General features: G+C 40.9%; 1 protein-coding gene across 3 annotated transcripts in view; it reads left to right on the top strand.

Annotated features, from left to right (window-relative positions):
* Nucleotides 1-11,890, top strand: part of TRIT1 (tRNA isopentenyltransferase 1) — a 49,610-nt gene extending 37,720 nt beyond the window's left edge. For all 3 annotated transcript variants that reach the window (XM_060089577.1, XM_060089575.1, XM_060089576.1), the window contains 7 exons: nucleotides 2,425-2,567; nucleotides 4,399-4,510; nucleotides 4,869-4,981; nucleotides 5,235-5,312; nucleotides 7,913-8,022; nucleotides 8,337-8,454; nucleotides 11,079-11,890. In XM_060089577.1, the coding sequence (XP_059945560.1) occupies nucleotides 2,425-2,567; nucleotides 4,399-4,510; nucleotides 4,869-4,981; nucleotides 5,235-5,312; nucleotides 7,913-8,022; nucleotides 8,337-8,454; nucleotides 11,079-11,248 (844 nt within the window). In that variant the 3' untranslated portion in view covers nucleotides 11,249-11,890. The remainder of the gene's footprint in view (nucleotides 1-2,424; nucleotides 2,568-4,398; nucleotides 4,511-4,868; nucleotides 4,982-5,234; nucleotides 5,313-7,912; nucleotides 8,023-8,336; nucleotides 8,455-11,078) is intronic.
* Nucleotides 11,891-12,285: the final 395 nt, after the last annotated feature.

The following is a 12,285-nucleotide window of genomic DNA, read 5'->3' as shown; positions in this document are numbered from 1 at the left end:
ATGTAATCTTGCTTCATTTTCTATTTGATCTTTGCTTTTATAACAGTTTCCATATACATTTTTTCTGGCATGCAGTCAGCTCACATTGTGATTTAGGTTTCATAACTGATTGTGCAATGCTGAGTTCTGCCCCAGCAGCTTGCCCAGTGGGAGGCAGGTTTTATAAACTGTCTTACAGATTAGTTCACCTTTACACATGGAGACTTTCTTGAAGGGAAGAGAGAGATGACCTTATGAGTTCATTAACCATGTTTTGTTAGGTCACTTTGAAATTGTAGCCTCGTGTGTTAGGTATACTTTTCTTCCTTCCTTCCTTCCTCCCTCCTTCCCTCCCTCCGTCCCTCCTTCCTTCCTTCCGTCCCTCCCTCCCTCCCTTCCTTCCTAAGATTAGATGGTTTATTTTTTCCTCCATAAATATGCATCTTCATTGGCTCCATATTCTGTTCACTTCTGACTGCATCTTCATTTTATCAGTCATTTTATCTACTTTTTTCCTTCCAGTTTTATTGAGATATAATTGACATACAGCACTGTGTAAGTTTAAGGTGTACAGCATAATGATTTTCCTTACATATATCATTAAATTATTACCACAGTAAGTTTAGTGTACTTACATAGACACGAAATAAAAGAAAAAGATTTTTTCTTGTTATGAGAACTCTCAGGCCTCACTCTTAACTTTCATGTATAGTATACAGCAATGTTAGTTATATTTATCATGTTGTACATTACATACCTAGTACTTATTTATCTTGTAACTGGAAGTTTGTACCTTTTGACTGCCTTCATCCAGTTCCCACTTCCCCCACCCCCAGCCTCTGGTAACCACACATCTGATTTCTTTTTCTATGACTTTGTTTGTTTTGAAGTATAATTGATCTAGAACACGATGTTGATTCCTAGTGCACAACATACTGATTTGATATTTCTATACATTACAAAGTGATCACCACTTAGGTGTACTTTTCTGTAGTACCGGAAGCGATACCTTATCTGGCAGAGTAGAGGACCTACTATATGGATGGTTATACACATTAGATATTTATAGCAACATTTGGTATTGACAGGGGTTATGAAGTATTCCACTCAAATGAGTATTCTGCATCAGTGTTTCTTAATCCTTTTCTATTATCCCCCCTGCCCCTGAAGCCTTTTTAGAAATTTTTTTCCTAATTGTGTTTCCCTCCCTCCCCTCCATGAAATTTTATACTGAAGAATAAGATTTTGGGAGAGCACCACACATCACTGTAATATCTAAGGTGTTTTTGCTCCCTTGAGGGCAGTATCACCCTGTCGATAATGCATATTCTAGATAAATGAAGTTTATACTTTCCAGTATCCAAACATTTTATTTTTAAACATTTAAATAGAAATCTCCCAAAAACTTTTGGAGAACTCAGGGACACTCTGATGAACATTCATTTTTGTATCGTTTTATGGTATGAGTCTAGCGCTTGGTTGTTACTATCTGCCCCTTTTATTAATCAGTTCTTATCATTTCTCCTTATTTTGCAACTTCTAAATTAGTAAGGAGTTGAGAATGTGTTTTCGTAAGAACAGTAGGTTCTAAGCAAGAGCTCTAGAGTCTCTAAAAGAAGATTGGAGGACTTCTTTCATCTTTCTTTTAGTTTGAGGCTGTATTCTAGCCTCCAGATAAGTAAGATATCTATTACATTTTTCCCTCTAAGGTCCTCTCTGAGTGACCAGTGATAGGGAAAGACGAGGGGTCTCTCCTCTTGTGTTAGGGTTTCAGGAAGTAGAATTGGATCAGGAAGGGAAAGATCACTTTCAAGCTGATAAGTTGCAATCACCCAGAGTGGTAGAGTATAGATTTGAGAGTTAAATTACCTAGTGCTGCATAACATAATAGATGCTGACAGAGTGGATAGTGGCTTAAGAATAAGTGTGCAGTTCTTTCTTCAGTGATCTTTGTGCTAGTAGAGTACTGAATTAGTCAGAAGCATTTTTCATTAATTTTAGACATATTTAAAAAGAAAGTTGATGAGCTGGATATACAGCATACTTTTGTACTGTGGGAAAGGCATTCCAGCGAGACTAGACTTGTTGGCTTATAGCAAAGTGTCCCAGACAAGCTTTTACTGCTTACCTGAAAGTGAATATGGCCTGTTCTCTTTGTGTAGTAGAAACCTGTTGTTTCTGAACCTGTTTAACTGATTTCAGAAAATTTTATATATGTTTAGAATAGTTTTATTTCTTTCTTTACCTAAAGTTTTCTTTAGAACCCTTTTCTGAGTAGCTATAGGTTTGCAGTAACCCCAGACCTTCATGTGTTCAGGGGCTTATGCAGTGAAAATGACAGTGAGGTATTCTATAATAAATAGCCTCTCCCCTGTTTCACTTGAGAATTAATATTTCCTAATGGTTGTTATGGGTGTGCCCACCCTCCCTTTTCAAATGACTTAGGAGCTTGCAAGTGTTTGAAGAAACAGGAATCTCTCATAGTGAATTTCTTCATCGTCAACATGCAGAGGAAGGTGGTGGTCCCCTTGGAGGCCCTCTGAAGTTCCCTAACCCATGCATCCTCTGGCTTCATGCTGAACAGACAGGTAAAAGCCCTTGGGTGTCCCAGAGTTCATCTGAGACAGAGCTTATAGTAATACATTACTGTGTATAAAATCTTCAGAGTAAATCAACTATACTTCAATAAAAAGTTGTTTTGAAAAAAAATGCTTTAGAACTATGAGTGGCTCATAATAAGCACTAAACAAGTGTTAGCTATTCCTTTTATTATCATGATCATTATTCATTGACTTAGTAAGACACAGTGCCATTTCCCTAGGTATCTTTCTGGAAAGCAGGTAAAGGTAGCCCTGGCATTAGTATAACATGAGATGAGTGTAAGATTAGTATAAGATGAGGATGAGATAAGATGGGATGGGAAAGAGACTGCCATCCAGAGAAAATCCAAAGGAGAAAGAGAAGGAAGGCTCCTGTGGAAGGAGGTCTGACTCTCTGGATTGGCTAAAGCCTGGATCACTGATTATTTTGGAATCAGTAGGCCTGAGAAGTGGGAATGATGGTTAGCTAGCTAACTGATAGTATTTCTTTTTGGTTTTTTGCTAACGCCCTGTGATAATAGTAACTTCTTTATCCAACAGACATAACAGCAAGCATTCAATGAAGTGCCAGGTGTTCTACGTAGTACTTGGATTTCAGAGATGAATGTAGACAGTACCTGTCCTTAAGGGGCTTCTGGTCTAGTGGGGCAACAAATAACGAGGTAGATACTATGTTGTGATAAACGCAGGACTAGAAGGTGCTGTGGGGCCACAGAGAAGGGATGATGAGCATTTTCTGGGGGGAGTCAGGGACCAATTTGTAAAGGTAACTTATGAGCTAGGTCTAGAAAAATGAGATCGTTATGGGAACAGGCGGTATAATTTAGTGATTAAGAACATGTCTCTGAGCCAGACTGTCTGGATTCAAATTCCTGCTCCATTGTCTCTGGCTATGTGAGTTTTAAGGCAAGTTGGTTTACCTTTCTGTGTCCCAATTTTCTCTTCTATAAAATGGGGATGATAATAATAATACATATCTCATAGCTTCGTTGAGGATTAGATGAATTAATAATACATGCCAAGTGCTCAGAATGTGCCTGGCACATGGTGAGTCCTCAATAAATGCAAACTTTTTAGGAAGATAGAAAAAAAGGTTATTATCATTGTAAGCCAAGAAATAGCAATGGCAGAGATGTAGAAGAGCATAATTGAAATGGTGGAAATTTGTTAAATTAATCTCAAATTATATTATCTCAAACTTAAATTATAAGGTTATAAAAAAAGGTAATGTTTTAATAATGAACATTTTGTAAATAAAAACATGTGTTAGAGTGCAGCATCAAACAGTGGTATCTGATTCATAATAAAGCTGTGTTTGACCACCACATTGGAATGATTATCACCTCTCACTCTTTGCTCCTTTGTCTGGCTCAGTAGTTCAAGATATACTTAGGATGGCTTTGGTTTAAAGTTTTTCATTCCTATTTAAGGTGTCATCTGAGAGTTCTTAAATATGAAATAGCATAAAGTTAGAGTAACAAATACAATGGAAAAAAGTAAGAGTAAAACGGGGCTCTCAGCTGCCTCTAAAATAAACAATGGATATACATTCCATACAAGAATAAAATATTTGTTCTTCCTAGTAGCTGTAATTGTGTGCTCTTTACATAAGAAGACATGCCTCATTCTGGCTGTTTTTATTGAAATTGCAGAGTTTTAAGTGTGACTAAATATAATTATGAATTATTGTATAATCTTTGGACTCTGAACCTTTTCTTCCATTTGAACAAATTCTCTTCTTTGTGGCAGCCTATGCATTCATCATGTATAGTACACACCTTCGGCAGGCTTGCTGGTTGATGGGTTAATTTGATTCAAGTTCTAGATGAGCGCTTGGATAAGAGGGTGGATAACATGCTCGCCGCTGGGCTCTTGGATGAACTAAGAGGTTTTCACAAACGCTATAATGAGAAGAAAGTTGTGGAAAACAGGTGAGAATTTGGCTATTACTTTCACCTACTCTCCACCCCTTGCTTACGGTCAAAAGACCGTAAACATATAATACTGGCTTTGGATCTACTTGTTTGCTACCCTTCATCATTGGAAGGAGGTTTGGTGTAGTTGTTACAGTTGCAATTTTCTAATCTCAGACATTCCCAGAAGTTAATTTTCAAGGGAAGTAACCTGGGAGCTGGTGGGGAAGGTGGAGGAAGGATTCCAGAGAGGTAGTAACTGCTAAGGATCTCAATTTCCTCATCTATGAGATGAAATGGCTCAGCTAGATCATCTCCCATGCCCTGCTAGCTTTCAGATTCAATGGCTCATCTGCTGATGCTCTCCTGTTCCCAGCCAGGACTATCAACATGGTATCTTCCAATCAATTGGCTTCAAGGAATTTCACGAGTACCTGATCACTGAGGGAAAATGCACACCAGAGACTAGAAACCAGCTCCTAAAGAAAGGTGTGAATTCTCCATCTAACCTAGCCTTGGACATCCTTGGGTGACAGAGTGTCCTGCTGCTATGGCCTGAGAAGGAGCTGAGGCTAAAAGAGACCCAAATGGCCTTCAGCTCAGAATTGAGATTTTCACCTACCAAGTATCCACCAGTGTGCTGACGTGGCTAGTTTTCTCTAATGCTGGGCTGGATGAGCCTTCCTTTCAGCAGAGTGAGAAGTGGTTAGATAGAGGTTCTTATATCTACCTTGTCTTTCAGGTATTGAGGCTCTGAAACGAGTGACTAAGAGATATGCCCGGAAGCAAAACCGATGGATTAAAAACCGTTTTTTGAGCAGTAAGTGTCCTTGTTTTTCCTTATGCCTTGGGTCTGCTTTCAGTGGAACATAGATGTTCTCAGCTCACCCAGAAAATGAACTTTAGTTTCTGGATCTGTTCTAAGATTTGGGACCTGACCTGGGGGGTTTTGCATAAGTGATTGTCCAGGGGTGTTTTCCTGTGATGCCTCAGAAAACAGTTCTTCCCAAGGAAGAATCTGCCTTATGCCTTGAACACATGAGTGCTGGCTGCAGACAGGGAAGAACAAAATAACAATACCTTCTTAGCGGAGTTGGTGCTCAGGGTTGTTTTTAGCTTCAGATTTTGTACCTGAAGAACAGTCAGATTTCCATAGGGAGGCTTTCCTAATTAAAATGGTTTGGGGGCCAGATAAGTAGTATAAAAAGACAAAACTTTCACCAATTCTCCCAGCATCGCTTCTGTGTTCAGATACGTAGTGCTTCAGGCTGCTGCAACTCTAACTTCAGTTGAACAGCACTTTTAAGGAAAAGGGAACGAAATTCTCATTCATTGGACCCTGTACTGCATCCTTAGCACTAAATTTGGTGTCATACACATGTTACTGAGCCTTCAAGGTGGGTGGTATTCTTTTCTTTTTGCAGATAAGTAAATAGAGGCTTAGAGAAGGTAAATAACTTGCCCAAAATTCCCTAGCTAATAAGCAGTAGAGTACTGAATGCAGGCCAGACTCTGAAGTCCACGCTCAGCTTTACACCATGCTTCTTATTTCCTTTAGTTATAACTTTAGCTGGACAGCATTAGTATTGCGCCTCGGGTAAGAAACTGTGTGGTTACGAGCTAAAAGGAGATTAAGTTAAAGGAGATTAAGCATAAGTGAAACCCTAGTTTTGTCTTTTGGGCCCTTTTTTAATATGCTTTTGAATCATCCCTGTTTACCTTTTGCCATTGGATTTCTGCTTTCAGTTACAGATACGTACAGCTGAGGTCTCCCCCTCCTCCTCGGTGCCTCTGAACAGAAACACCTTGGGCCATGTTGTTGACCCTAGGATCTCTCTCTCGGTTCTCACTCTCTGCTAGAGCTCTCCAGTGTAGTTCTCACGCCAAGGGGCTTTTTACACTTTCTTCTACTTACCTTGCTTTCTCTGCATGTCCTTTTAGATAGAAGTCTTTGTGTCAGCTGAAACAAAGTTCCCTACTACAAATTTCTAATGCAGCTTCTCTTCTCTGCAGGGCTAACAATTAGTCTGTGACAAAAGATGGGTTTTTTTGGATAATGATTTAGAACTTCTTCCTGTGGTAAAGCCACAATAACTCCCCCATCTCTGAGTCATGAGGGCTTGATGCACAGTGCATCATATGCCCATTCCTCATTCATGTGTATGCCGGCGCAGTCCTGGTGCTAAGAGTGAAAGGCACAGCTGCCCTGTAAATCAGGAGCCGTGTGTGATTGGCCAAGGGCTGGTCTGCTGGGGTAAGGTTCTGGCAAGAAGCCAGAGGGACTTCCCCACCCCAGCTTGGCCTTGGACCCAAGCCAGAAATAGCAGCTGGGAGCCGAGAACTTGTTGAAAGGTACTTAGACAGGGCACAGAAGCCCAACAAAGGACTTAGAGGGGAAAGGAAAATATAGAGTGGCCTGGAAACAGGTGCAGAGCTTAGCCAAGGCCAGGTGTGCTGTGGATGCTGCCTGCACCCTCCCAGTCTCACCTTTCCATGTGGTGGCAGGTGCAGCCCAGTCCAGTTTATGAAGAATCTTATTTGTGGTTGGCACTATCAAAAGGCCAGCACCTGCCAGCCGTTGGCATTCTGAGGACTTTGATGTTTTTGTCCATGGGGCAGTGCTCTTTGCCTTTAGGCAACTGACTTAACCTAGATGTGGAAGGCAATTTAGTGTATCCACAGACTGGGGAAACTACCAGCAGAGACTAAACATAGTTGGCTCAGATGGATGAAATGCTTATAGCTATACTTTCGGCTACCTCCAGTCTTATCTCCCTTCAGAAATATTTACCAGAGGGTATTTCTTGAATACTCCTCTAGATCTGTTTCTTAGAAACAGGGCTCAACTAGTTCAATTCCAAGGCTTTTTTCTAATTTTCAGATTCAGCAGCTCACTGGTTGATACTCTGCTGTTGCCAGCCCATTGATTATCAGTATGGTATTAATGAGTTTCGTGAATGCTAGACTGCTGAAGGGATGTATACAAACCTGAGATTAAAGAAAGCTGTGAACTCTTTTGCCACAGAGTGACATCACTGTAAGATGATATGGACCTTAGAACAGGCACTCACTTCAAGCTGCTAATTGCCTCCTGTCACGTGCTACCTTTATATTGTAGCCCATACAGTGGTCACTAGAGCTGTTACTCTATATTGTTTTCCTGACTGATCTGGAAGATCCTACACCTGAGACTCTGGATTATACAGCTAGACTTATTGGCTGCAGACCAGTCAACCTTCTGGGTCTTTCTTGGATTGTGTGTAGCTGTTTGGTTCATGTTTCTGGTTAGATTGAATGGCATGGTCAGAATGTTTATTTCTTTGACCCCATATGTTTCCCTTGAGGATTTTGGAGTCCTAGGAGCAGAATAGATTGGGTCTTGGAGGCTGGCCTCTCACAACTTTTCTTTGTCATCATTAGGACCTGGTCCCAGTGTTCCCCCAGTATATGGCTTAGAAGTATCTGATGTCTCGAAGTGGGAAGAGTCTGTTCTTGAACCTGCTCTTGAAATTGTGCGAAGTTTCATCCAGGTGATTATTAATCATGGTACTGTCTATTGCCTGGTTTTCACAAAGCTTTCCTTTGCTGACACCTTTGTTGCTATTCTGGGAACCAAGCATTCTTTTCCATGGAATAGAGCAGAAGGCTGCTTTTAGATCCCTGGAGGCTGCATTTCTACTTTCACTTTCAGAAAGGTTGTTGTTAAAATCTCTTCACAGCCCACCTGTTCTCTGGGATGAGAAAAAGGAATTTGGGAAAATTTCACTCCTCTTAATATCAGAGTATGATATCCAAATCTCTTTGAACCAAATGCTTCTCCCCCATCCCTGCCTTTTTTTTTCAGGGCCACAAGCCTGCAGCCACTCCAGTGAAGATGCCAAGCAGTGAAACTGAGAACAAGAGAAGTTATCACATGTGTGACCTCTGTGATCGAATCATCATTGGGGACCGTGAATGGGCAGGTAGAGTCTAGGATAGAGAAATCTGTAAGGGTGGGTCACACTGACTTCATGAAAAATTTAAGGTCTTTGGTAGGTTGAATGCTGGAGTCTGCTTGTTTGTAAAAAAAAAAAAAAATGGCCAGATTCCTCTAACAGCCTTTGTTCAAATTTCATGGAGAGGCCTTCTCAAACGGGAGAGTTATCTCTGTATTCTCAATTTCAAAGGAAGATCATATGCCCTCTAGCTTCAGCTAGAGTAGATATTTTACTGAGAGGTCTGCAGTTAACTTGCCAGAGCTCCTTTGACTTTCATGATCCTGCCTGAGTAGTTTCTTGGTCTCATGTTTAGACCTCAGTGGGGGTGAGGTAGGATTGTAAGGGAAGCCAGGCAACTCACCCAAGAGGCCAAAGGAGCAGAAACAGCTGGGAGGGAACAGGAAGTGCAGTTACTCCTCCTGAGTACATTCTTCAAAAGTGGTGTCTCTCCAGTAACTTTTAAGGTAATACCTTAAAATAAAAATTTGAAATAAATAAATAAAATTAAAATTTATTTATTTATTTATTTATTTATTTATGTATTTATGGCTGCGTTGGGTCTTCGTTGCTGCATGCAGGCTTTTCTCTAGTTGCGGCGAGCGGGGGCTACTCTTCGTCGCAATGTGCAGGCTTCTCATTGCTTCTCTTGTTGTGGAATGGTGTTGGTGTTGAAATGGTGTTGGTTGCAAAAACTGTGATGAAAAGTGTTAAGGGAAACTGTGTGAAAGCAAGACGGTTAGACACGCAGAAGGACGGTGGTCAAAGGTACTGTCTTCTTCATAAGGCGCTCCTGACCAACCCAGGAACAGCCCTGCACCGAGGTTCTAGTTCCCTGTTTCAGAGCCTGGATCTGTCTTTGCCATAGAGCCACATTGCACCCCCCTGTCGGATTTCTGCAGTAATCCAGCAAAGCTCAAAAGGGCCTTAGCCTCTAAGCCTTGAATTTACATTGTGTTTAGAAACTTGTTTAAGGCTCACTCCTTTTAGGCACAAGTAGGGCTTGTATTTTACCCAGCGGCTGGAATCCTGTTCAGAGTACTGCTTTGCATGGCGTTCTCATAGAAGTGGATTTTTTCCCCCATACCAACCAATAGAACGATTAGTTCTATTAACTGTTAACGCTGGCAAAATGAACTGCATTGTCAGAGACTGGGGATGGCTGTGATTGCCCAAGCAGCAGAAGAAGCCTCAATTATCGTTGGTTCATAATGATGAAAGGGGAAGAGAAAGAGAGTGTCTGATTGTTTTTTCTAAAGGAAACTTAGTGGTTTGATTTGTCGAATGTCCTTCAGGGATTGCCACAGAGAAGCAACATTTGTGAGCCTTTGTGAGCGTAGCTTGTGTAAGCCCTTCTATAGTGCCATCTGTCAAGTCCTTGCTCTCCCATCTCCTGCTGCCATGGAGAGTCAGTCCAGAAGGCCACTTTTTGCCATAGGCTCTAGCTGGAGACAAAGCTGACTTTTTACCTCAAGTAAACTTTTCCTTGACTTCTAACCTCTTCCTTACCTACTTTTGCTTCTAAATCCCTAAAAATGATGTTTTAAGTAAGTATAAAAGAATTTAATCTCATTGTCTATCTTTATAGGTGTTTCCAGATAAGATTTCCTTGAAAAAGAACAGGATGGTAAAAAGGAGCTTGTGTGAGTTAGTCAGAAGCTGAGAACTGTCTTTGGGGTGAGAGGTCAGAAATTGATATCAGCCAATAGTAGCTTTTCACTTTACTGCTTTTGTGGATCCTTGAAAGGGATCATCAGAAAAGAATACTTGCTGTGATCTCTCTGGTGCATTGTGGGCTGGAGAATGTGAGTATCTGGGTTAGTCATTCAGATGGCTTATCTGACCCAGGCGTAGGGATGTCACATCAGGAGGGGCAACCTGAGCGAGCTGGTTAAGAAGAGGGAAGGGCGGCTCTGGGTACTGTAGGCCTGAGCCATCTGTCCTGCAGTACAGATAAGAATTTGGATTTGTAACTTATTTATTTATTTATTTATTTATTTATTTATGGCTGCGTTGGGTCTTCATTGCTGTGTGCAGGCTTTTCTCTAGTTGCGGCGAGCGGGGGCTACTCTTCATCGTGGTGTGCAGGCTTCTCATTGCTTCTCTTGTTGTGGAGTACGGGCTTTAGGCTCACGGGCTTCAGTAGTTGTGGCTCGCGCAGGCTCAGCAGTTGTGGCGCACAGGCTTAGTTGCTCTGCAGCATGTGGGATCTTCCCGGACCAGGGCTCGAACCAGTGTCCCCTGCACTGGCAGGCGGATTCTTAACCACCGGGCCACCAGGGAAGCCCTGGATTTGTAACTTTTGAGCTGTGTGAGTTGAAATGTATTTGTAACAGGCAGCCCTATAAAATGAGCTGAATAATAACTGTCCCGCAAGATTGTTGTGTGGATTTAGTGATATAAAGCCCCCAGCAGATATACGTGATATGTGGTAGCTAGTTTGCTAGCTAGCTGGCCATATGACTTATTCTTCTCTTAAAAATGCTAAGCAGCTGTACCAGTACATGTGTTGATCCTGTTACTGTTAAAGAAAAGGATTGTATAATTAATTTTGTATGCTTCCAGGATTAGTTGTTAGAAAATCCTAATTTTTTTTGTTTGTTTTGCCTTAGCACACATGAAATCCAAGTCCCACTTGCACCAACTGAAGAAAAGAAGAAGGTTGGACTCAGATGCCATCACTACCATAGAAAGTCAGAGTATTTCCCCAGACCATGATAAAGAGCTTAAAGAAAAGGAATCCCTAGGGCAGAATGATGAAGAGCTGAAATCCAGCGTTTAAGGCACTTGTCCAGTGGCCTTTGCAAAGGTGTCGGGGGTCCAGTTCTTTCACTCAGTGGTGTGGTTTTATTTTTTTATTTTATTTTTTCAGTGGTGTGGTTTTAACCTCTCATGTTCTCTGTCATGGAAACAGCGGGCCTTGTTAGCTCCTTGTGTGGCTGATATGTCTGGTCTGGTAATGAGTTTGGGAAGGGCTTTTTTTTTTCTTTTAACCTTAAAGCTTCTATTTTTGAAAGAGGCACAGATTGCACTTTTTTACATTTGATCTTTTTGGTGATGAATACTGGGATTTACTGTATCCCTTAAAAAAAAAGTTTTATGTACTTGACTCTGGCTGGAAATATCTAATTTCCGGACACTTGTATAGATGATTGAGTTATCGTGAGCCACAATTCAAGAGTTCTGGATTTGGGTGAATGGCAGTAAAGGATCAGCCCCAGTGAGATAATTAAGTGAACCAAACCAGTTTTTGGAATTCCATCGAGACGGAGAGAATCAGACTGAGGTGGTTGTGACATGGAACTCGAAAACTGAAGACTGACATTTGTTGAGCTCCTCCTGTGTGATAATCACTGCTATCTTTCTATTGAGTTAGGAGACTATATTTTTATTGAAAGTTAAATAAAGAAAAAGTTTGCAAGAACCTCTCTAGTCCTTAAAAAGATGTTTATGTTCATGTCTAACATACACGGTATGCTTTGTTTTCAACATGAGAGCTTTTTCTCAAAGTCGATGTTCTTAATATGCTATCTATTTGTTTATTTAACACATGTTTATTGAGCACTTACTATATTCCTGGAAAACATCTGGAGAGGATCTTTTTTTTTATTGGAGATTTGTTATCTCCAGTTGAAGCTCTCTTATTGGAGTGACCTGAGCTACCAGTAACGTGAGTATGCATATATATGAATATAACATAAAATTAAACATTTTTAAGTTTGCAGTTCAGCAGCGTTTATGTTGTGCAACCAAAACTTTTTCATCACCCCAAACAGAAACTCTGCACCCATTAAGCAGTAACTCCCCACTCAAGCAGTA

Source organism: Mesoplodon densirostris, chromosome 2 (assembly GCF_025265405.1).
Source record: "Mesoplodon densirostris isolate mMesDen1 chromosome 2, mMesDen1 primary haplotype, whole genome shotgun sequence".
NCBI classification, from domain to species: domain Eukaryota; kingdom Metazoa; phylum Chordata; class Mammalia; order Artiodactyla; family Ziphiidae; genus Mesoplodon; species Mesoplodon densirostris.
Note: the sequence above shows the minus strand (reverse complement) of the source record. Positions and strands in the feature narration are given on the sequence as shown.